Raw genomic sequence first — 26,619 nt, 5'->3', positions numbered from 1 at the left:
ATTATAGAATTACCTCATCCCAGGTCCCATTTAAACCTCTTTGATAATTTTTCTTTTATCAGAACTATGATTTCACTGATATGGAACCAATGGACCATTGTTGGTCTATTTTGATTAGCATAATCAAAATTTTGTTGGCATAAGGAATTTCTAGTGATAAAATATTGCTCAACTAATACAGATTGGTGCATATTTTACAACTTGTAATCTTACAAAATAGCCTAGAGCAGTGAGAGGTTAAGTGGCTTGCTCAGGGCCACATAACTTGTTTGTGTCAAACATAGGACGTGCACCCAGTCAAAAGTCATCACTCTATCCTTTATAAAGCTATAGGACATAGTGGAGAAAATGCTGGTCTTAGAGCCAGGAAGACCTGAGTTCAAATCCTGCATCAGACACTTCCTAGTTACATGACCTGGGCAAGTCACTTAACCATATTCAGCCTCTATTTCCTCGTCAGTAAAATGGTAATAGAGTTTACTTCACAAGATTGTTGTGGGACTTAAATGAGATTAGATAGATAGATGGATGGATGGATAGATAGACAGACAGACATAGATAGATATATGTACAAATGTAGTACTTTACAAACCTTGAACCAATAAAAATCATAAATCATATTTGCGTGGCACTTTATAGTTTTCACAGGGTTTTCACATATTATCTACCTGGGTTTTTTTTTGAGATTCCCCCACCTTTTCCCATCTTTCAAGTCTCTGTTCACCTGGATAACAATATGGTACAATAGATAAGTAATAAGGGACAGGATCCTGGAGTCAGGAGATATCAACCATAATCCTGATCCTTCTTTTGATATCTTTTTATATAATAGCAGCATGACCAACTGAAGCAAAAAGATATTGTATTTAACTAAACATTCTTGATATTTTATTTTACCATGCCTCATAGACTTATAAAGCCTTCCTTCCTGCTATGATTGCTAATAACCATGGACACTTGGTTTGCATTTCAAGTTCAGCTGGATTAGTTGGTGCAAATAAGCTATCAGGTAAGTACTGTATAACTCAAACAATCAGTGTTATGTAATATTTTGCATTGCATTGTCCTTTACAAACCTTATCTTGGAGTTTCATAATAATCTTGTGTAAAGTATTAACCTACTTTCACAAGGAAAGTAAATTAACAAATGATGTCTGTAGCAAAATTGGAATTAGAACTCTACTCCTAATTCTTTAAGCTGCCAACTGGCAAGTAGACACAAGTAACATCTGTTAGGCATGTTTATATAAAACTGAAATGTATAGTCTGGATTAGTCTTTATCTCTCACACAATTGCCTTGACAAGAAACTGAAACATGATTCATACGTACAATTGGTAAAACTTCCTAATAATTATAGTCATCCAAAAGTGTCATGGAATCCTCTCCACTAGAGGTCTCAAGCAAAGACCAGATGACCACTTGTGGAGCGTATGGCAGAAGTGGTTCTAGTTCAAGGGCAGGTTGAACTACATAACTTTGGGGTTCCTTTCAGACTCTGAGATTCTGTGAGTCTCTGATCAGTCTCTAGAGATCTGCTTGGAACTGTTACCACATCATGTATCTTAAGATTTGTTTAGGAGGGTGTTTTGTTTTGTTTTTTAATGAACTATACAAGTTTACCACAACCACAATATCTTCCTTTCTCCCTTTTTCTAAAGAAAGAAAGAAATGAACAGATCACTACCTAACAAGTAAATAAATGGTCTTCTGAATATTAAACTACATTTATATCACTAAATAAATACTAATCTGAAATTTTATTCCTTCATCTCTCACTCCAAGAGTGGCAGGAATTCCCCATCCCAAGTAGCCTAATAATTTCTGCCTTACTACTATTCTGTTGCAAATATCTCAGAACCTTCAAGGAAGTAGATCTATGCTTCGGGCCTACCTCCCTATAAAGCAGAGATTCTTAATCTTTTTTGCATCATAGACCCTATTAACAATCTGGTGAATCCCATGGATCCCTTCTCAGAAAAAAGAAAGTTTTTAAATGCATGAAATAGAATACATATGATTGCAAAAGAAAGCAATTATATTGAAATGTTGTTATGAAAATATTTTTAGACCAAGTTCACTGACCCCCAAAAATCTAGACATAGGACTCTAGGTTAAGGACCTCTGGCTTCCTAGGGAGAAGAGTAAAGGGAAAGGGGGTCCTCCTGTCACTAAGGCAACTTCCAGATACACTATATTATTGTACACAGTAGGTTTCAGTAAACTATCATTAATTCTATAGCTATACTAATGATAAATTATTAAATAACTTGATACTTAGAGAACTTTATGATACCATCACCTGTAATCCATGCCTCTATTGTCTCATTCTAGTATAACCATTAAGAGTTTTTCCCAAAACTTCCAGGCTACCAAAAATGTTACTAGTTCAAACAAATATACTATGGCCACCCTCCACTCCTCTCCTACTACATCCTTCCTAGCTGCTCTCCACTCCCTCTTATTACATCTCTTTTCTCCTTAGCTTCATTACTCTAGTTAGCGATGGTCCTTTTCAACAATTCATCTATTCATACCTCTCCTGCTAAATGACTTTCTTTCAAGGGACCTACACTCTTAATCCCAAATATACATTACTTTCCACTCTCACACCCACATTCAAGCATTGGCATGCCATAAAACTCACAATTCCTCTCATATTTTATTTCCTTCCAGTTATAGTTCCCTCCATTTTCTTTGCCTTCTGTCCATGACCACAGGCAGCAAAATGGCTCCTAATTCTGATGAGTCTTATACCTGTCTTCTGCCAGGTACTATTCCAGCCATGTTGTTGTTGTTTTTCCTTCATTTTCAAAGAGGACCAATGACATCTCAGGGTAATGTCTTGACGTGCTCATAAATTGGATTTAAATGAGGCAGAGTTGCACAGAATCATCCATTTCATTCTGTCTTCTAGAGTCATCAAAGACCAGTGGTGAGACAAAAATCAAGGTGACTGGCAATGACCTGGGATGCAGTGGATGACCATGGTGTCTTTGAAGTCTCACTAAGCTCTAAGCATTCCATGGAGCTTACTTCAGCTGCCTTCATGGACATTGGAACAAATTGTTGTCATCCACCCATTCCTCCAAGGAAAGTTTCCACATGCATGGGGTAGACAGTCCATAACTCACTGACAAGAGTCCTGTTGGTTACCCTCAACATGGTTTAGCCCATCTGCCCAGCTGGTTTTACCAGGGTGGGGCTGCTGTGCATGCTACAGCTTCTTGGAGCCACAGGTGAGAGTTGGATGAATCAGGTGGACATCAAAGGTGGATGAGCAACCCTGAAAAGGGCTCAGCAAGCCCTCACACCAGAAGTGCTAGTCTTTCTGAACAATCTCATATACCGCAGATATATTCCAGCTATACTCTATAGGCAAAATCATTCCCCTTTCACTTTAGAAGAAACAGGACTGCAACATTTAGAAAAGCTATGAGGGGCAACTAGATTGCATGGCAGATAGAACACTGACCCTGGAGTCAGGAGGACCTAAGTTCAAATCCAGCTTCAAACACCTGACATCTACTAGACCTGGGCAAGTCACTTAACCTCATTGCCTCAGAAAAGAAAAAGAAAAGAAAAGCTATGAAAACCACCTTAGCTGCTCTTCTCTTTGAAACATTCCCCATCAAGTGAATTGAGATTTCACGTATTTGTAAGAAAAGGAAACATGATTATATGCAAGAGTGCTGGAGCATCATAGATAACACATGCTGCACATGAAATGAAAAGCAGCATGGCTTGTAAATGGAGGGATGAGCTTAGAGTCAGAAAGACCTGAATTCAGGTGTTGCCTCTGCCATAGACTGACTATGCTATTCTGGGCAAGTTATGCTTCTGGTGTGAAGGCTAGCCAAGCCCTCTCCAGGGCTGCTTATTCATTTTTGGTGTCTACTTTCACCCAACTCTCACCTGTGACTCCAAGAAGTTGTTGCATGTGCAGAGACCACATCATAGTAAAAGCGTCTTGGCAAATGGGCTAAACTAGGTTGAGGGTAACTGACAGGCCTCAAACTCATCAGTGAATTAAGGGGATGTCTACCCCAAGCATGTGAAGACCTCTCCTGGTAGTACAGGTGAATGAAAACAGTTTGTTCCAATGATCATGATGGTGTCTGAAGTAGACTCACTCAGACTTCAAAGACACCAAGGTCATTGACTTTTGTCTTGTCACTGGACTTGACACAATGACTCTAGAAGAGAGAGTGAGGCTGATGACTTTGTGCAGCTCTGTCTCACTTAAATCCACCTTGTGATGTCACTGGTCTTCTTCAGAACTGAAGGTCAAACAACAACAGCTGTAGACAACTCTGAATCTATACACTGCAGAGAAGGTGTTCACCTGCAATGGTAAAAAGACTTCCCTCACCTGGAAGTTCCCTATATCTATGAAATCACAGATCCAGTTGCTATCCCTTACAAAACATATAGGAGGTCATCAAGTCAAACCAAGACTTGGAATCAGAAGTCCAATCATTATCCCTCATAAGATAGGAGACAGAGGTGGAGACTACTAGGACACTATTCTTTAAGAATACAAGACACTTATGCCCTGAGCCAACACATTAAGGGAATTAAGGGAAGATAGAGGATTGGTTTGCTGCCACTTTTCCCATCCCTGATTCTGCAGGCACACTATCCCTTATTCATTCACCCAAAGGCTATTTTTCGTTTGCCAGTATTCCTTCTTCCCAATCCCCTCTGATTTCCCCAGTGGAGACAGTGCTGTGGAGACTTAATTAATGTGATGTCTTAGATATAAAGACATCTGAAAAATAAAGTAACACACCCTATCAATTTTAACATTTAAAGTGAACTTTTTATTTTATACAGTCTAAAATGTTCTTTTAAGTACATTTGTGTTGGGTTTTCTTCTCACAGATTATTGTGCAAGCAAATTTGCAGCCTTTGGATTTGCCGAGGCCATATTTTTAGAAATGTTTGCCCAGGGACGTACAGGGATTAAAACAACTATTGTTTGTCCATTCTTTATAAACACTGGGATGTTTCAAGGTTGTACTACTGAGTGAGTACTTTTATTTTAAAGGAAATTTGTAATAAAATATAATTGGCTTTCAGTTTTATGAATAAAGATCAGTTGTTCTAGGAATGTTTCTCCTTCCCTCTCAGCCTCTCTTCCCTCCTTCCCTAACTCTGACTTTTGTAGACTTTTTGTGATGGCTTAAGAGCTATCTTCAATGACTTGCTGGCGGGAAGGGACCTGAGGGAAATTTGGTTTTTGTCTTGCTTTCTTTTCCATCCTTCCTTTCTTTCTTCCCTTCCTTCTTTCTTTCTTCTTCCCTTCTTTTCTTTCTTTCTTTTTAACTTTAATGTTCAGTATGAGTCAGGAAGTTTGATCTGGCTGCCAAAAAACTAATGCCTTCTTAATTTCTAGAGCAAGAAATGCAGTATTCTTGTGGTGCCCTGCACTGACTCCCATTTGTGTTTTTTGTCTTGTCCTGAAGTTTTATTGATACAGGAAGTTCCAAGTGGAAAACTCACTCTACCAATGCCAAGGGACAATGCCATTACAAGTTATGGTCTTAGAGTACACACTGAGGCACTGAGAAGTTAAGAGAGTCACAAAACAAGTCTGTTTCAGAGATCAAATTTTTGAACTCAAGTCTTCTTGACTCTAAAGCTACCTCGATGTGCACTGGTTATTGTGTAAAATTTGATGTGCTATACTTTATGATGAACTTCTGCAAACTGGAACCAATCTAGATTCTATAATTAGGATTACAGTGTCATAGATCTAGAGCTAAGAGGGACCTTCGCAGTCATCTAGTCCAACCTTCTCATTTCATAGATAAGGAAAGTGAAGCACAGAGAGGAGAGGTGACTTGCCCAGTGTCATACACGTAATAAGCAAAGTAAGTAAGAATTGAACCCAGATCCTCTGTATCCAAAGCCAGTGTTCTTTTTCTCCACTGAAGGCACTGGAGATGGTTAGCCTAGAAATAGACGATATCAGAAGAAACATGACAGCTGTCTTTGAATTACTGTCATATCAAAATGAAACAGATTTTGTGTTTGGCAAAGTTCCAGAGGGCAGTGCTAGGATGAGTGTTTAGAACATGAAGAGTGATTTAAGCTCAATATGAGGAAGAATTCTCTAGCCATTAGAACTTCTCAATAATGGAAATGGCTGGCTGCATTGTAAGGTTGTGAATTTCCTCACTGAAAGTTTTCAAATGGCCACTAGAGGAATATCTGTCAAGGATATTACAGAGATGATTCAGGCATTGAGTAGGAAGTTACACTGCGTGACCTCTCTTAGGTCCCTTCCATCTCTAAGATTATGAATCTCTATGGAATTTAATGTTTAAGCCTTAGAGAAGAAGTTTTCAGCTGTCAACTATCCACTGGGACTTCTGTAGTTCTTGGTAGCTCTTTACCTACTGTTCCTTTTCTTAAAAAAATTATTTTATTTTAAATTTTTTAAAAATCTTTTTTCCACCTCCCACTCTAATCTCCCTCCTCCCCCTGCCCCACACACACTGTAAAAAGAAAGAAAGAAAAACACTTGGAACAAATATGTATAACCAAGCAAACAAATTCCTATATTACTCATGTCAAAAAAAAATCTTATCCTGTACTATCCCCTCCCTGGATGGTCAGGAGATGGTTAGCATGTTTCATGATCAGTCCTCTAGAATCATGAATGATCATTGCATTGATCAGAGTTCTGAAATCCTTTAAAAAAAATTTTCTTTATAATATTGTTACTATGTAAGTTATTCTACTGTTCTGCTCATTTCATTCTTCTACAGTTTCCAGGTTTGTCTGAATCCATTCGTTTCATCATTTCTTATGACACAATAGTATTCCATAACATTTATATGCCATAATCTGATCAGCCATTTGCCAATTTAGGGACATCCCCTTAGTTTCCAGTTTTTTGCTGCTACAGAAACAGCTGCTATAAATATTTCAGTTCATATTCTCATTTCGACTTTTCATGGCATCCCATCCCTTTGTTTCCATCTCAGTATCCCGCCTTACCTTCTACTTCCTACTCCCACCCACACAAGAATACTTTCTCTCTCCACTGTCTCAGTTGGTGATGTCATTCACTCCCATGAGTTCAATTATCATCTCTATATAGATACTTCCAGATCTATATATCTAGTCTTGAGTATCTGTTCTAAAATTCAGTCCTACACTGTCTATTTTGAACTAGATGTCTTTAAGGTATCTCAAACTCACCATAAGTCATTATCTTCTCTTTTTCCTCCTTCCTCCCATACTGCTTCTGAATTTACCTATTTCAGTCAATGATACCACCCTCCTTCCAATCATCTTGGTCCACAAACTCAGAATCATCCTAAACTACTCACTTTCCCTCTTTCTGTATATTATTGGGTCAATTATCAAGTCTTCTCAGTTGCACTTTCGCTTTGCTCACCATTATCTCCTTAACTTAAAGCTTCCACTTTAGCCCAGGTCCTCATTGACTATCACTGAGACTATTACAATAGCCTCCTAATTGGTCTCCCTGTCTGAAGTCTCTCTCCACTCTGATATTTCTAAGACATAGGTGACCGTATCACTCCACTGTCCAAGAATCCTCAGAAGCTCTCTGTTGTCACTAGGATAAAATAACAATTGTTTGTTTCTAAAGTCCTTCACAATCTGGCTCCCCAAGAACTTCTCAGACTTATCATATGTTACTTCACTTCACATATTCAGCTTACACTAAACTGGCTCACTTGCTGTTCCCTGTACATGACATTGCCTCTCTTGTCTCCGTGACTTTGCACCAACTGTCCCCCATACCTGGAATCTACTCCGTCTTCACCTCTACCTAGATTCCTTTACGACTTAGTTCAACTGATGACAACCTTAGACGTGATGCCTGTCCTGAGTCTTTCCATTTGCTGGTGCTGTACTCCCAATGAACAATTCATTTGGCATTTACTCTTTGTGAATGGTATTTCCTCCCTGTCCCAAAAGAATTAAACTCCAAAAGGGCACAAGCGATTTCATCTTTGCCTCCGAATATCCAGCACTTAGCACAGTCCCTGTCGTGTAGTTGGTGCTTCAAAAATGCTTGTTAAGTGAACTGAATAATAATAGTAGGCCTATTCAATTGTCAGGTCCATTGAGTTAGCAGGCATACCTTTCAGTTAACAATTTTAGCCACCATAAGTTAAAGAATCTGAATCACTGGATTGACTGGTTTTATTTTCTTATTTCCCAAGATCTGGCTATTGACCTAGAATTTCTATTTTTCCATTTCAAATTCTATTTTATCGCAGCTTTGTAGAGAATGAGCAAAGAAATGCAAGAGATGAGGACATCCATTTACCAATAAACCTCTATGAAGTACCTGCTATGTGCCACTGTGCTAGGTGCTAAATAGTCAACCATAAAAATGTGCAGTTCTTGCTCCCAAAGAGTTTATGTTTTATCAGGAAGATGACATACAAATATATAAGTAGATACAAAATAATTACAAGTAACTACAAGGTAATTTGGTGGAGAGGTTCTAGCAGCTGGAGGGAGAGATCTCGCAAGGCTTCTCTTAGGAGACAGCATTTGAGCTCGAATTTGAAAAGAACTAGGGGTTCTAAAAAGCACCAATAAGAAGAGAATGAATTTCAAGCAGGGGAAAGAGCCTGTACAAAGGCCTCATTAATAAATGTGGAGGAAGACTCATCTTCCTGAGTTCAAATCTAGCCTAGAAAACTTGCTAGCTATATGACCCTGGGCAAGTCACTTAACCCTGTTTGCCTCAGTTCCTCCTCTGTAAAGTGAGCTGGAGAAGGAAATTGCAGAGTACTGCAGTATCTTTGCCGAGAAAACTCCAAATGGGGTCATGAAGAGGCAGACATGACTCAAAACAACAGTAAATATTGAGTGCCATGTGTGAGAAACAGTGAAAAGGTCAAGTTGGCTGCGTTACAAGTACAAAGGGGAGTAGTATATGATAAACTTAGGAATATAATTTGAAGTGAGATTGTAAAAGTCTTTAAATGCCAAACAGACAGTAGAAACAATAGGAAGCCACTTGACATTAATGAACAAGGGAATGAGATAGTCAGATCTGAGTTTTAGGAATATCATCTTGGCACCTGTATAGCAAAGGATAGATTAAAGAAGGGAGAGGCTCAGACCAAGTACATGGATGATATCTTAATAACTTATTCAAGAATTTTATCCTCATGTATTAAGGCAAAGAGATAGCCAGGTAGCACAATGGAAAGAGTGCTGGGCATACAGTCAGAAAGACACTAGTTGTGTCACTTTGGCTAAGTCACTTAACCTTTGTTGTTGCAAGAATCCAGTGAGATAATATTTGTAAAACCCTTAACACAGTGCCTGGCACATTATTAAGTGCTGTATAAATGCTAGCTGTCTTTATTGTTATTATTAGCTGTTCTTTTTATTATTAACAAAGATTCTTTTCATAATCTTACATAAAAGATAGTCTATTTTTAAAGTAACGACTAATTCTTATGGTAGACTAACATTTTACTGTTTCTGTTTTCCAGAAATCCTATCCTGTTGCCAATTCTAGATCCAGAGTATGTAGCCAATAAGATAATCAATGCAGTTCTGGAAGAACAGGTTTATCTGTATTTGCCACGATTTCTATACTTTATATTATTTTTAAAAAGGTAGGTCAATCTTTGTTTTCCTCTTTTTATATCTTTTATTCTGCTAATATATCAATTGCCTTCCCCCATTATGATTCCATCTTACTGCTAATAATAGTAATAAAATACTAGGTTTATTAATAAGATCCATTAATGCAATGCTTTTTTAAAAAAATTTCTAGTATTATGAATGAGAGTTGATGCATATGGGTAAGGGGCTTGTGCAGCAACAATGCACTCTCTCCAGGGTGGTAGCTGGAGCTTTTTTCTTCCATATGTACTTAATATTTCAGGGCAGCTAGGTGGTGCATTGGATAGAGCATCAGTGCAGGAGTCAGGAGGACCTGAGTTCAAATCTCACCTCAGACACTTGACACTCACTAGCTGTGTGACCTTGGGCAAGTCACGTAATCCCAATTGCCTCATCCTGGGTCATCTCTAGTCATCCTGATGAATATCTGATCACTGGATTCAGATGGTTCTGGAGGAGAAGTGAGGTTGGTGACCTGCACAGCCCTCCCTCAAAAACAAAGTCAAGTGCTTATCATGTCATCCTTTCTCTGATGGCATGGTCTTCTTTGGCAACGAAGGACGAACACACACACACTTAGTATTTCAGTATCCTGAAGGCCCACTAAGAGTTAAGTGGTGGAAATTGACTAATTAACTGATTCATTGACACACAACAGTGAAGTTTTAAAAGGAATTATTTTCTGGCAAACAATGATAGTAGAGAAATTAAAATGCAAGTTGGATATTGGGGCCTTGAGTAAATGACAGGCCCTTAGATTTTCTCAAGAACAACTGCCTTAAAAAAACAACAACTGTGTTCTCTGGGGTTTCTGAGATAGTGTTGGACAGTACCTTAGGTACTTAGAGAGTTAGACGTGAAAAAAAAATAAGTGATTAAAAATCTATATACTAGATATACTAGACAAGTAACTTTCCCTTCAAAAACGGTTATCTCTTAAGGCACCTAGCAAGCTAGAAGACTTCTTTACTCATTCCTCTCTCCTCTTCGCTTTTAGTCTATTGAAGGTACTAACAGCTACAGTCTGGCATGTCCCTTAAAGGAGCATAGGATCATAGATAGAGAACTAGAGGAGACTTAATAAGTCATCTATTCCAACAGTCTTATTTTACAATGAGGAAACTGAGGTCCAGCTGTTTAACTTTCCCAAGGTAACACAGGACGTAAGTAGTATAGCTGGGATTCAAACCCAACTCCTGTGACTTGAAATTCAGGAGTCTTTCTGTACTGCAGTTTCCTTAATTTTTTACCCTCAATATTTTTTTGATAGAACAACCACATACATAGTAGCAAGTCTGAATATCCCAAGAGGTCCATGAGGAAGCTGAGCTACTACTCTCTTTGGAGTTCTTTTTGAAGGAGACCTCAACTGGTAGTTTCTATCCCTGAACCTTCAAAGGTTAGATATTGCTGAGAAAGACAGCCATCATAGTAATAGTGATGATTGCAATGCATCCCATCTGAAGCATTTTGGTTTATAAAGCATTTTACAAGCATTTCCCTATGATCCTCAGAACAATCCTATGAATTACACTGGACAGATAATTTTTATCCATGCTTATTTTGGAAATGCTAAAACTGAATTTCAGAGATTCTACAGCTTGGCCAATGGTTATACAGCTAGTGGCTAGTAGACCTGGAATTTTCTCCAAGTGTCTTGTTCTTTCTTCTATATGAAACACCCATTCTTAGTTTTGGCCTACCCTTCTTTCTTTCTTTTTTGTTTAGACTTTAATAACATTTTATTTTTTCCCCAAATCCTCATAAAAACAATTTTGACATATGTAATCTTTTTAAGTTTTGAGTTCCAAATTCTATCCTTTCTTCCCTCCTCTCTGAGACAGTAAGCAATCTTATATAGTTTACACGTGTGCAGTCATTTAACATATTAGTCATTTTATTCAAGAAAACTGAAAAGAAAAAGAAGGGAGGGAGGGAGGAAGGAAGGAAGGAAGGAAGGAAGGAAGGAAGGAAGGAAGGAAGGAAGGAAGGAAGGAAGGAAGGAAGAGAGGAAGGAAGGAAGAGAGGAAGGAAGGAAGGAAGGAAGGAAGGAAGGAAGGAAGGAAGGAAGGAAGGAAGGAAGGAAGGAAGGGAAAGAGATAAAGAGGGAATGAGGGAGAGAGGGAAAGAAAGAACTTTGGCCTGCCCTTCTTTCTGGTGGTTTTCAGTGATGTAATGAAAAGAACACTAGATTTTCATTCAAATTACCTAGATTCAAATCTCTGTTTTATTTAAAGAAGCCATTTTATCTCTTAGGGTCTCAGTTTCTTCATCTATAAGATGAGAAGATTAAATGGACTAAATGACTTCTAAAAGTCCCTTCCAATTCTCAACCCTATGATTCTATGAAATAGTGATCAATAGACCTTAAGTAGTCTTTTGAGGGCTTTTCCAGGTCTGTAGAATGTTCCATGATGCAGGGCATTTGTAATGTCTAGGTAAGTTTCCTTCATAACAGAGGGACAAAAGAGGGACTTCATTCTGAGTGACTCAGCTAGAATCAGGGCAAGTAGAGTTTAAACACTGAGCAATTAGAATAATACTGCTTCTTCCACTACCATTATAGAGTTTAAAAAAAAGAATTAATTGAGTCCTACAACTCTTGACCCTGAAAGAAGGCAGCTGGCGCTTGTATTTCAGAAGAGTGGGGCTATGGATAGAGAGAGAGAGAGAGGTATAAAATTTCTTAGGTAAAAGAAGTTACATCTAATCCTATCATCCTTCTCCCTTTACCCTCTTCATGTCCTACCAAGAACTCTTTTATCTCCAACTCCACATTCCCTGTTGTGTGAAATCTCATGGGTCAGACAGAAGAATGTAATGGGTCAAAGGTTCTTACATTAGAAGAGATATTTTGGAAGTATATATGATGGCAACTGGCTACGGGTAGGTTATTAATCCATAGATTATTTTGTCCCACAATAGTAACTGAGCACTAAAATATTTGGGAACCATTGCCTCAATGACTAAATTTAATCCCATCTCCTTGGTACCTAACTTGCTTCCATGAAATGAATTCTTTCCTGTAGTCAACATGTTGCTGTATTCAATGGCATCAGCTGGCAGGAATGGACTCAATGTCTTTTTGAAGTCCCTACCAATGAGCCTGACATAATCCCATTTTAGAAACTGCCCAAAGAGCACATCTTCTCCGATTCATAGGACTCTAGAAGAGAGTTATAATAAATAGACAAGCTTTCCTTTTCACTGCAATATGCTCTTAGAAACCTTTGACATCTTATGAATTGCCTCTGTCTTAAAATTCCGGAGTCCTTAATTTTTTACCTTCTATCTGTGTTTGTGAAGGGAGTTATTCATGCTGACAAAATGGTTCAACAATTTTTCTTACCTCCTTAGAATTTAGAAGAACATTTTTGGTAATGATTTAGACAGACCAAATCTCTCTTAAGAACCTTTATAGGGAAAATAGAATGTCTTTTTTTTTTCCATTTCCTTTTAAATGCTTCTGTTTGTGAGTGTATTTAAACTACATCCCTTGACCTTAAAGCAAATTGGGCTTTGAGAAAATAGTCTGTAGCTCCCTTTCCTCTGATCACCAGATGGTGTATTCATGCATAATGAGAATGGAAAGAGGGATTCAGGGTGTAAATGTGGAGATACAGGCCTCATTAAAGCTGCTGAATGAATGGTGTGGTGTACAGAGATCTTGAAATCATAATATTAGTACTATTGGTAGTAGCTTTTAATTTTACAAAGTGCTTCACATAAATTCATTTGAGGCTCCTAACAATCTCATGACCTTATGCAATAGGTACTTATTTGTGTTATTATCTCATTTTACAGAGGAGGCAAATGAATCTCATAGAGATTAAATGACTTACCCATGGTCATCCATCTAGTAAGTGTCAAAGGTGGGACTCCTGACTCCAAGTGCAACACTCTAGTCACTGTACCACACAACCTCTGAGTTGTAACACAATGGATGATGTGGTTGTTTGTTGTTGTTACTGAGTGGTTTCAGTCATGTCTGATTCTCCATGACCCCATCTGGGGTTTTCGTGGCAAAGATACTGGAGTGTTTGCCATTTCCTTCTCCAGTACATTTTATATATGGGGAAACTGAGGCAATAAAGGTTAAGTGACTTGCCTAGGGTCACACAGCTATGAAGTGTCTGAGGCCATATTTGAACTCAGATCTTCCTGACTCCAGACCTGAAACTCTATACACTGTACATTTATCTGCCTGATGGCTTGACCTACTAATCCAGAAATCCCTGGTAGATCTGAGGTATGTGAGAAGACCAGATGTAACAAAAGAATATCTAACCTACCTGGAAAGAATATGCAATATATGTGTGCCTAAATTTAGGCAAAGTAGAACTTCAGAAAATGACATTTATCTTCACTTTATCTGAAAAAGTATCATGTTGAAGTATAACAAGAAATTCTGCCTTTATATTCTCTTTAGCTTTTTGCCAACCAAATCAGGATTGCTTCTGTGTGAATATATGAAAATCTTTGACGTAATGAATTCCTTCAAAGGACGACTAAAGGAGGCCTGAAAACCAAACTCCAAGGAAGATGCCACTTAGAAATCCAACTCCAGCACTGCCAAATATTTGTCATTTCACTGAAGAAATGACTAATGCTAATTGACACAATTTCTGAACACCACTAAAATACACATCCTACTACTTAGGCTAATATTTAGCTTTACTTAATTGGCCTACTACCTTCCTAGCCTGAAATATATATACATATGTTTTTAATATGGGTGGGGTTTTTTTTCCTGTTCTGGGAATGGGTAGATCTTTTTCTTTGAAAAAAATCTAAACCCCATCTTGACATGCCATTCGCACTGTCTTTGGGTGGGCAAGGGGAGAGGATAGACATCCCATTCTTAGTGATCCAGAATGTATTTGCGTAGGTGTCACCATACCTGTTCCCATCACCATTTTCCTTTTTCATCTTGCTTAACCTAGTACCTTTTGACACAGAGAAAGTTAGTCTCTCATCTTCTCCTGTCAGAGCAGTAGCACAAGGATGCCAAGTACCTGCTCATCAGTAACTCACCTTACCTAATCACCTGAGGTATCTAATTGGACAGCTAAGTTTCAAATACATCCAACCACACAATTCTAGCAACTTCACATTATGTACATTTGCATAATATTAGAAAGGTCTCTTAGGTAAACACCTTTTATTCTTCTAGAAAAGAGATCAGAAAGAGTTAGTGCCTCCCACCTCAGAAAGGAAGCTCATGGAATAAAATTCAAGCTTTTCCACAGGGCAGTTTCAGAAAACCAATATTTCTTTAGTTTCTTTACTATTCTGAAATAATTAATTAATCAGAGTTAATCTGTCATTTGTGTAATGTCTAATCTACTAGATTAAATAACTAAATAGATAAGTAGATTAAATAAATAAAAGATAATGTTTGCAAATTAGAATTTTTTCCAGAGAACAGAAAATCTGTATATGCTCATAATCTTCAATAATATTATGCTATCCAGTTGATTATATTTTACAACTTAATCATCAGTTGGCAAGGTACTTTTCGCCTTTGAGATTAACTCTAAAAGCAAGACTAAAAATTGTAACTGTGTTTGAAACTGCTTTCCATCTTTCCAAATCTCTTCAGCATGAGAAAAATTTTATAACTCAACTGTTTGTTGGAGGCACCTGCAAGACAAACTATGGAGGATGTATTTTTAAGTTCTTTCCATCCCTTCCCCCGCCCCAAATATTATTTTTTTTTTTTTTGGCGAAAAGGAGTAAGAAATGTCCTAGAAGACCCTTAGTCAGATGACTAGGTGAAAGTACTTGAAAATCAGTGGGCCTCCATCAGCGGTGTGGGAGTCATTGGATAGGGAGGAACTTAATTGCTCTCTGCTTGTGGTTTGTAAAGCCTTAGCCTTTTGCAACTTGCACAAGAAATCTTTATCTTCATGTATTTGTATTTCTTCTCTGCTCTACCATCCACTTTTTGTTGCTCATTGTATATCATGGGATCTTGATTAACGACTACTGAGAATCTGGGAAAATAAAGGTAACATACAGCACAAAACAAGGAAGGGTCTCCTTTGTGCCAAAATATAAAAAAGCATTTTATTCATAGGAAAGCACCTACACTCACTTAGTCACTCAAGAAACATTTACTAAGTTCTTCATTTTTGGCAACATTGTACCGTTGAAGACTTGTGTGTGTCATGCATGAACTGATCAATGACACTATCTTCCATTTATCTGAATACAATACAACTTCATGGATGTCCACTCACAGTGAACATTGACACTTGATAGACCACGTCATTGTAAAAAGAAAAGACGGGATATGAGAGTAATGAAAGCTATGTGTGGAGCAGAGTGCTGAACCAATTGTAGACTTACCTTCTCCAAACTACACGTACAACTCTCCCCTCACTCTATAAAGTATTAGGGCTTTTGTTCTTGTTCAGTCATTTTTCAGTTGAGGATGACTCTTCATGACCCTGTTAGGGGTTTCCTTGGTAAAGATACTGGAGTGGTTTGCATTTCCTTTCCCAGCTCATTTTATAGACGAAGAAACAGGCAAATAGGGTTAATTAACAGAGCTAAGTAAGTGTATGAAGCTGGATTTGAACTCAGGAAGATCAGTTTTCCAGACTCCAGGGCCAGCATTCTATCTATTGTGCCATCTAGCTGCCCAGAAAGAACAGCATTAAATTGAACAAAAGAAAAAAACAGTCTCCCTTTCCAAAAAAGGGTGGGGGTGGGGGTGGTTAACCAATATTCTAATTTCTTCAGTTCCAAAGTTAATTAAGAACAAAGCATAATATCAGTCCTATATTATAGTCATTTATTATGCTACTCTTAGGACCTATTTATTTAGTTAAGGAATGAAAGCAGAAACTAAGAAAATGGAATCTAACAAAAGGCTAAGGAACATAGTAGGCATCCGCTACAACATAGCACAGCTTACAACAATTATTTCTAATTGGAATTGCTGCAACAAAGTCACACCATTTAATTTCAGTTTCACAGTGCCCATAAAATTGTCTAAATAAATTCAGATCCTACTTTAAAAGCTCATATTCAAAAGTGAGAGACCACATGTCAAATAGAAAGATTGAGCAAATCGTAGATATTGAGGCAATTTAGTGCCATTGATTATCAAATGAACTTGACTTGTGCTTTTCATTCTCCATTCATGAGACTCATTCGAAATGCAGAATGAGTAGGGACAACACACACACATACACATACACACACACACACACATGCACACACATGCCACTGCCCCCAGAAGGGAATAAGGTAATGGGACTCAACAGTAGAACCCTGTAACTAAGGAATGCCCCCATCTACTCCCTGTGCATATATCATCAATAGACATTGTCCTTTCCTTCTTTTTGAATATGGTATTTTTGATTGTAGGTAAGAAATTGGAGAAAACACTTGTATGACCTAGTGGTTTTGTTTTTTTTAACTTTTTCTGTGTCAAAGACAGGCGCAAGAAATACATGGAAAGCTTGTCAGCAATCTGCTTTTCATTTCCCCAAGGGTCTAGCATCAGCATGCTACCTGACACTGAGAGGTGCTCATTCTGAAAATTGGAGAGAATGTGGGTGGACAAAAGTTGCAGAGAGTTAGAGCCTGAGAAAGTGAAGACCATGGACCAGAAGGACAGAAGGGCAGAGAATGAGGAGGGAGACCAAGAAGTTCATTGAAAATGCTATTTTCCTTCCCTACAGAATGGGAATTCCATGCCCTAAATAAACCTGGGGAGACCAAGTAGGCAGGCAGTTTGTTAAGTCTTTTCCTGAATTTTCTTGGTATTTCCAGTCAAGGAATAGGGAAGGATTTCCCTGAGCTGAGCTAATATAATAGAGCCCTATCATTAGACAAGGAAAAGGGGAATGAGTATTTTTTCCTAACTTTGTACTCAAGAAAAAGTTCTCTCAAAAAAAGTAAGCGGACGGGCAGAAAGGAGGAGAGGGTCATAATAGTGTATGGAAGACAATTTAGCCTTCTTTCTTGGTTCATAAATGCAGCCATCCTGGGTAAAACAAATAATCCTTCCAGCCTAATACTCTTATTTCTGACAGTTTCCAACAGTTGATCTGGAGGAATATTTTGTGGGGGATTATGATCCATCATGGATAGCTGGGTGATACAGTGGATAGAATACCAGACCTGGAGTCAGAAAGACTCATCTTCCCGAGTTTAAATCCAGCTTCAGACACTTACTAGTTGTGTGACCCTGGGCAAGTCACTTAGCCCAGTTTGTTTCAGTTTCTTCATCTCTAAAATGAGCTGGAGAAGGAAATGGCAGTATCTCTGCCAAGAAAACCCCAGATGGGGTCACAGAGAGTTGGACACAACTGAAATGATAACAATAATGATTCATCACAGTTTAATTTAACAGTTATTGCTTGTTCAAGGCATTGTGCTAGTTACTGGACCAATGGTTCTTACTGATAATACTAAATGTTTCTGTGATTTCATTGCGGTGAGTATTCCCTCTAAGGGAACAGCTTCTATCTAGCAGATCATTTAATGGCCAGCAGAGTAGATAGGGCATGGGAGTTGGAGTTAGAAAGACCTGGGTTCAAGTCTCACCTAAGACAATAGCTTTGTCACTCTCATAAGTCCCTAAACCTCTTTATGCCTCACTTTGCTTATCAATAAAATTAAGGGATTGGTCTCTAAGGTCCCCTCTAGCTCTAAAGTCTATGATCTTGTGATTTAAACCTTCATCAAGTGTATTTTTTTTTCAGTCTGTGCAATACCTTGGAGCATTTCCTCCTTCCCTTCTAATATATTCAGAGTAAAGCAATCAATAGCCCTCCAGCATATGCTTGGAGAATTAGATACACTTTGAGTCCCACATTTTAAGAGGGTGTATTGTTAATGGGGTTTTTTTTGCTTAATTTGAAGATCTTTCCCATCCATTAATAGGTTCATGTGACCTGCTTAAATCACATGGAAGCCTAAGTCCATAGGCTTAGTGGTGGGAGGAGCTTGCTGAACAGTGGAACAGGAAGGAGTGGAGCAGGATGAGGCAGAGCTACAGCAGAACTGGGAGGAAGATGGTTAGAGCAGTTAGAGTGGAGGACACAGGAAAATGGACAGTTTGTCTTCTAGTGTTTATTTGTGGGAAGGCAGAGGGGACAGGGGAAAGGCTTGGAATTGCCTTTGTCCCCTGCAGTGTTAATATATATTGACTTCTTGTTTACTATGATGGATCTGGCTCTCTGGTGTTGGGATCTGACTCTCTGGTGTTGGGATCTGGCTCTCTGGTGTTGGGATTTGGCTTTCTGGTGTTGGGATCTAGCTCCTGGTATCTGAATAAATGTTTTTCTTGTGCCATCTACATGGAGAGTCTGTTATACTTTGCAGTTTAGAACTACACTGGCATACTCATAGTCACCACCAGTGCTGTGAATATTGCCTTGGTAATACATTATTTGAAGAAAAGCCAGAGAATGATGATCTGGAAAAAAAAAAATGTCATATGGGGAATATTTGAAGGAATGTATTTTGAACCTGGATAAGAGAAGACTTAGAAGGCAAGGATTGTTATCTAAAGAAAGAACTGGACTCTGGGCAGCTCCAGAGGACAGAATGAGGACTAATAGGTAGAGATTGTAGAAGGCAGATAACAGACTTCATATGAAGAATTTTCTTTTTAAAAAAAATGGAATGGCCTATTTTTTAAGGTACTGAGTTCTCCATAAGTGGAGGTACATGAATAGAGGCCAGATGTACTTAGATTTTTGTAAGGAGAACTCCTGCATCAGGTTGGACATCAAATTAGAAAGTCTTTATGGTCCCTTTCAAAGCAATCTACAGGGAAAAGGTGACTTTTAAATCAAAAATCATTGTCATATGCATAATCCAAACTTTACAGTTTAATATTCAAAAGTTTTTGCTTTCTCAGTGTCTTTTCCTTTATTATCCATGTGAGTATCCCTCAAAATTAAATCCTGAATCTTTCTATATGCCCTCTCTTTTGGTAATTTCATCAACTACCATGGGCATAAGAGAAGGACACAAGCTTTTGTTAAACATCTACTATTTGCTAGACACTGTACTAAGCTCTTTGCAAATATCTCATTTGATCTTCTCAACAACCTTGGGAAGTAGATGCTCTTATTATTCCCATTTTACAGTTAAGAAAACAGGCTGATAAACATTAAGTGACTTGCCCAGGGTCATACAGTCTTAGATCACCAACCAGAAACCAGCTGGACGTGCCCAAATGGATGCTACATAGATTTCAAACACAATATGTACAAAATGGAATTTATTATTCCCTCTCCAAAACTCTTTTTCCAAAATTCACTATTTCTATTGAAGCCACTATCCTTTCTAATCACCCATCAATCAATCAAGAAGCATTGATTAAGCTTCTGCCATGTGCCAAACACTGTTCCCAGGACAAAATGTAAAAAAGACAGCTTCTGTCCTCAAGGATCTTACATTCTGCTACAGGAAGACAACACATAATTGTTTGGTCTCATCAGGAATGGTGAGTGGCACCATAGAAGACAAGGTTGCCTGCTTATCATGTGCCAAGTACTAAGGTAAATCTTGGGGATACAAACACAAAAGTAGAAGCAGTTCCTGCCCTCAATGAGCTTATATATTCTTATGCCTGTGTAGCATTATTTTTCATTATTAATAGCCCAGAAGAATTTCCATGGATGAAGATTAGTTAGTGAGGTGGTTAGTAACTTTATCACTAAGTTGCCAACATTGAAGTAAAATTAAATTCAGCCCTTGTTACCAGTCCCCAGTATTTTGGAGTTGGGGAGAGAAGGAGAAGGAGGTAGAAGAAAATGAAGATGGAAGAGAAGGAATATTTATTGTTGTACTGGTTAGTTGTTGTTTTGTTGAGGTAATGGTGGCTACAGTTGTGATTATGATTACTGTAGCTGTTTTCTCATGCAAAGGGACAGGAAGAGTAAATGATGACTGGAGAGATAGGTAGGAGAGATAACAAAGTACAGTAGAAAGAGCAATGAACTCCCCCAGTGGACTTGGGAGGTAGGGGTCCCTAGTTCAGTGCCAGCTTTGCTACCTAAGTTCCTTTGGGCAAGTCACAAACCTCTCTGGCCCTCCACTCTCCTCATCTGTAAAATGAGGGAGTTGAAGTAAATGACCCATGAGGTCCCTTCCAACTTTAGACCCATGATCCTGTGATCTTCAATTTAAACTAATAAAATTATTAAATCCTTGCCAGAAGGTGCTGTTCCATATGTTGTTTAGGAGTAAAAACAGTGATCCTAAAATACAGTTTCTGTTTTTTTTTTCTTTCTGGGTTTTGTTTGTTTAACATAGTATAATTGAGGAAAGGCCTAGTGAATGTGGGGACAGCCAAATCTGAGTCATTTCCTATAATGTGCATTAAATGGCCACATTTTGTAGTATTTACTGGATGCTTTACGTACTACTGTTACTCATAAGGCCTCGCACAGTGAAATGCTCTGGCCAGTGATGAGGATGACTAATTCATTAACCTTAATGCAGAGGCTGGATTCTTTTGAGAAACTTTGCTAAATAAACACAAATGAGTTTGCAGGGACATGTACAGTGTGGGTAAGTTCAGGGTGTGTGCCTTCTCCTTCCACGGATGTTGTTTAATATTGTGAAACCTGTTTTGAGGAGAGGTATTCCAGCCTCCCCAGGCAATCATTTCAATAAAGGTTTAATCCAATCAGGCCTCTGGTTCTTAAAGAGAACAAAAGCTCCACTCTTAAGTTGTGAAACAGAAAACTTTTGTTTCAGATTTAGGAACCATGGAACTAGAACTGAAAAAGTAAGTCGTAAGGTTATGAATTTCTACCCATAAGAGAAAAAAAAGAGTTCCTTTTTTAGTCCTAGAATATCATTTAAATAAAAAGAGTAGCTAACAATACCTCAGCATAAAGAAAAAACAAATTAAGAGCAGGAAAATAAGATTTTCCCTTGTTGGTACACATGGGCCTCTTTCCTTAAGACATATAGTGCTGAAATATTCTTTGTGAAAAGTTTTTTTTAATCAGATGATGGTTTAATACGGGAGTTCTTAACCCTTTTTTGTGTCATAGACCCCTTTGGCAATCTGGTGAATATCTCAGGATAATGATTTTAAATGCATAAAACCAAATACATGGGGTTACAAAGGAAACCAATCATAGTGAAACACAATAATACCAAAAAGTTAAAAACAACAACCACCTCACAGAAGCCAGGGTAAAAACTCCTGTTTTAATAACACTGAGGGAGAGAGAGAGAAAGAGAGAGAGAGAGAAAGAGATCTTCATTTTTTAATAAAAATTATTGCAAACTCTTTTGTCAACTGGAGTCCCGTTGTCCTTTTCTGTGAGCTTAATATTAAGTTTATTATATCATACTTCCTTATATAGTGGTGACAGCTTTGATGTCTTCCCATTTTGTTCAGTGCAGGGTCTCCCCAAGCCTTAAGGAAGTGTGCTACTGTTGATAGAAACACGTAGAAGTGCCTTGAACCACATCTAGAAGGACAGCATTACCTTCTTCCTTCCTCTTTCCCAGGGACACATGAAGCCACTTTTTGCCCTATATATGTCTGAGTCATCCAGAACATTTGCCAAGTACATATTCCCAGAAGGCACGAAGACACAAACCAGAAAGAAACTGTGGCTGCAGGTGTGCCAGATATAGACTAGGGATTCTCACCCACAGTAAAGCTGAAATGATTCTGCCAAGTGACTTCTTCATACGGCAAGCTGATCACGTGCCTAAGGCTTCTACTGCAGGGCTGATACCATGAGAACTATAGGAATTCTGAACCTTTTTTGTGTCCTGGACCTCTTTAACTTTTCTACTGAAGCCTATGGACCCCTTATCAGAAAAATGTTTTAAAATGCATAAGATTTCAAAGGAAACCAATTATTGAAATGCAGTTATCAAAATATTTTTTAAAATAAATTCATGGATCCCATATTAAGAATCTCTAATTTTCTTTTTTTATAATGGCAGAGTGTTCTATCAATCCCCAAACTGCCAACATTTAACAACCATGCTCCAGTCTTGTCAGAGGGTATTGAAATAACTTGCAGATCAATTTTGTGCTAAGTGTGTTGCAAACAATCAGTAATTAGCATGCTCAGAATTTAAGCTGAGAGGTCCCATCAGAAGTAAATCCAGGAAAAGCATAGGCAGGTGCTATAGAGAAAGAATGAACCTCTTTTCTGATGGGATCTGTTTCAAAAACAGCTGCTGTACACCTCTCTCCATGGGAGTAAAGAATGGGGCATAAAGTGAGTGCATTCCATTGGGGAATGATTGAAAAGAATCCGGCACAGAAATGCAATAGGATATCATCACACAGTGTGAAATTGGGAAAATAGCAACTAATATTTATATGCATATGACTGTTGTGTTTTACATTTGATCATCACAATGACCTTGTGAAATAGGCACTATTAATATCCCCATTTTACTAATGAGGGAACTGAGACTGAGAGATATAAAGTGACTATTGAGGGGCTAGATAGTGTTTGAGGCAATATCTGAACTCAGGTCTTCCTAACTCCAGTTCCAACATTTAAGTCAGTGTGCCAGTCTGCCTTGCTGCTATAAGTAAGGAATTCATCTGTAAAAAGAGATCTAGGGTGCTCCCAAGATGGAAAGAGGCTTAAGGTCTTTCTCTTCTTGGGAGGGTAATGAAATTGCATGGGAGGTGGCCTTCACTGGTAATGGAAATACCAATGATGGGTGTGGGAGCTGAGGGGAATCTTTCACTTGGTAAATAACCTCACCCACTGGTAAGCTTCTGAAAGGGGAAGTACTGGTATAAGGAAGCGATAATATATATATATATATATATATATATATACACTGACAAAGGAATCCAAAAGAATAGTTATGTGATTCACCTGGAAGGCAACCACTCACTGCATACTTCATTCTGAGTAGGCTTTCATCTACCCCCCCCCCCCCCCCAAGAGGTTTATCTAGTCCACGAGGGTTTTAGAATTCACTTCAGGTTATTAATCTCTCTGTTTGCATTCTCTCCCATCTATTAATTTCCAAATGGCTAATGAATACAATCACCAAGTGACTGAAAAGGTTTTCAAACTCCATTTGGGGTTGGGAGGATAGGAGGTGGGGCCTAGGGGTGGGGTGCGAGGGGAGGAGAAATGATTACTCTGCCACCACCCCACATGCATCTTGTTTATGGATAGATGCATCTCCTGCTTTTCCCCCGATCAATTCATTTTCACAACTTTTATCCCCAATAGATAACATTAATTACACAAAGGTAAATGGCCATTAATTTTATTTTAGATAATGGAAAATAGATTGACACAATAACAGGGGAAAAGAAAAAGGTAGGTGGGTACAATTCATTATTTATATAGACGTGTTTATTTCTAGCTCCAAACACTTACAACTACAGGAGTAAAACATGACTTTCTTATTATATTTCCTCCCCTTTCATGTCAAGGAAAAAGAGAAATACCTCAAAAGTAAGAACAGTGTTTCTTACACTCAGAGGCAGAGGAGATGGGTAAAGGCTTGAAGGGACACTCAGGTTATCACTAATCATTAATTAGCATATTTTTATCAACACAGCAAAATACCCTCAGTCATAACAGTGCTACACCTCATCACACTCTCTTTGAAAGGACAAAATGGAGGAGAGAACATCTGGCACCCAGTGTCTATCCATATTGCACCAAGGTGGAAGATACCAAATGAATAATGAACCTGTTTCTTTACTTTTTCTGGCATCTTTCTGTCTGAATTCTCTGCAAAACACTCCTATAATCTTCAGTTCTGCCATGTCCATTTTGATGGATTCTAGGGAAGCATTGGCATATCAACTCAAGCAAACAGAAACATGGGAAAATTTTTATGAACTCCTGCAGCATGAAAAAGAACCAAGAGAACAATACACTTAATTACTACAGAGTGTAAATAAAAGATCATTCAGATGATGCCAAACTCTCAGTGACTGAAAAACTTGTAATGGTCCCAGAGAGTGCCTATTATGTGCCAAGAAGTCTGGTGTAGTAAGTATAGGTCTGAGAGCTAGGAATACTTGGGTTCAGATCCTGCCCCTGACACATATTGGCCATATAATCCTGGCAAGTCACTTGACCTCTCAGCATTCTGGGTAATTCTCTAAAACTTTAGATTGAAGGGTGCAGAGCCAAGTTGGGGAAGAAAAGGCAGGGACTTGCCTGAGCTCTCCCTGATTCCCCTCCAAACAACTTTAAAAAATGACTCAAAATAGATTCTGAAGCAGCAGAGCATGCAAAAGGATGTGGTGTAACAATGTTCCAGTCCAAGACAACTTAGAAGGTTAGCAGGAAAGGTGTGTTGCACCAGGAGGAGAATGGAGTGTAGTTCAGTGCAGGCAATGCCCCTGCAAAATAGCAGCAGGGCTTGAGAGCAAATGAATCAGCAGCAATGAATTCTGGAGCTCTCAGACCATAAATGGTAAGGGAGTCAAACAACTGTTCAGAAGAAATTATAAGGGATTGCTGGCACTAGGTGTGGGATTCTGTTGCACTTGCCCATATGCCTGGGTCCTAGTCCCAGGGTGAGGAGGAGCACTAGGCTTACCAGGGCTTGCAGCTGCAGGGGAGTAGGGGTCCTGGTCACAATTCCAGGGTGGAAAAGAGTGCCTGTTGTCATTCATAGACCAGCTAAGGTCAGGAGAGTATTAAACACACCTCTCTTTAGATCATACCACATTGGAAGGACTGAAAACTTACAGAACCCCAGAACTAGCTCTGAAAAGAGCTGCACAAAAACCCTCAAGCTTTGCACAGTGCCCCCTTCATCCTGGGAGCAGAACCCAGCATAAAATATAACATGGAATTTTAATTTAACATAAAATTTAAAATCAAGGAAGAGATTAGAAAACTATGCAAATAACAAAAAAAAAAGGAACTTGAGTATAGAAAGTTACTCTGCTGACAGCGAAGATCAAAACAAACTCAGAAAAAAAGATAACCAAGTCAAAACTTCTCTATCTAGAGCCTCAAAGAAAAATGTAAATTGGTCTCAGGACCAAACAGAATTCCTAGAAGAGCTCAAAAACCATTTTTAAAATCAAATAAGAGGGGTAGAGGAAAAATTTGGAAAAGAAATGGAAGTGTTTCATGCAAGAAATCATGAAAAAAGAAGTCAATAGCTTGATAAATGAGGCAAAAAGAATACTGAAGAAAATAACCCCTTAAAAAAGAGAATAGACAAAATGGTAAAAGAGGTACAAAAATCCATGGAAAAGAACTCCTTAAAAAGCAAAATTAACCAAATAGGAAAAGGTGTACAAAAACTCACTGAAGAAAAGAACTTCTGAAAATGTAGAATGGTCAAATGGAAAAGGAGGTATAAAAACTCTGAAGAAATTGATTCCTTAAAAATTAGAATTGAGAAAATGGAAGCTAATGATTTTATGAGAGATCAAGAAACAATAAAACAAAATCAAGAGAATGAAAAAATAGAAGGAAATGTGAAAAACAACTAACCTGGGAAATGGATCTAGGTGAGATAACTTAAGAATTATTGGACTACCTGAAAGCTATAATGAAACAAAAAACATTTTTGGAGAAATTACCAAGTTAGAGAAATGCAAATTAAAACAGCATGAGCTACCACCTTACCTCTCAGTTTGGCTAATATGACTGAAAAAAAAATGATAAATGTTGGAGAAGATGTGGGGAAAATGGTACATTAATGTACTATTGATGAAGTTGTGAACTGATCCAACCATTCTGGAGAGTAATTTGGAACTATGCTCAAAGGGTAATCAAACTGTGCATACTTTTGATCCAGCAGTGCCTCTGCTAAGTCTGTATCCTAAAGAGATGATAAAAATGGAGAAAGGAGCTATATGTACAAAAATATTTAGAGTAACTCTTTTTATGGCAGCAAAGAACTGAAAATTGAGGGGATGTCCATCAATTGGGGAAGGACTGAATAAGTTAAGATATATGAATGTAATGGAGTACTATTGTGCTATAAGACATGATAAATCAGTAGGTTTCAGCTGCAGGGG

The 26,619-nt window shown here is 38.3% G+C and overlaps 1 protein-coding gene across 2 annotated transcripts in view; it reads left to right on the top strand.

The window, feature by feature from the left end:
• Positions 1–15,666, top strand: part of SDR16C5 (short chain dehydrogenase/reductase family 16C member 5) — a 31,422-nt gene extending 15,756 nt beyond the window's left edge. For both annotated transcript variants that reach the window (XM_072604626.1, XM_072604627.1), the window contains 4 exons: positions 910–1,009; positions 4,884–5,028; positions 9,500–9,625; positions 14,065–15,666. In XM_072604626.1, coding sequence (XP_072460727.1) covers positions 910–1,009; positions 4,884–5,028; positions 9,500–9,625; positions 14,065–14,158 — 465 coding nt within the window. In that variant the 3' untranslated portion in view covers positions 14,159–15,666. The remainder of the gene's footprint in view (positions 1–909; positions 1,010–4,883; positions 5,029–9,499; positions 9,626–14,064) is intronic.
• The last annotated feature ends 10,953 nt before the right edge of the window (positions 15,667–26,619 follow it).

Source organism: Notamacropus eugenii, chromosome 4 (assembly GCF_028372415.1).
Source record: "Notamacropus eugenii isolate mMacEug1 chromosome 4, mMacEug1.pri_v2, whole genome shotgun sequence".
Lineage (NCBI taxonomy): Eukaryota > Metazoa > Chordata > Mammalia > Diprotodontia > Macropodidae > Notamacropus > Notamacropus eugenii.
This window is presented reverse-complemented; position numbering and strand designations above follow the sequence as displayed.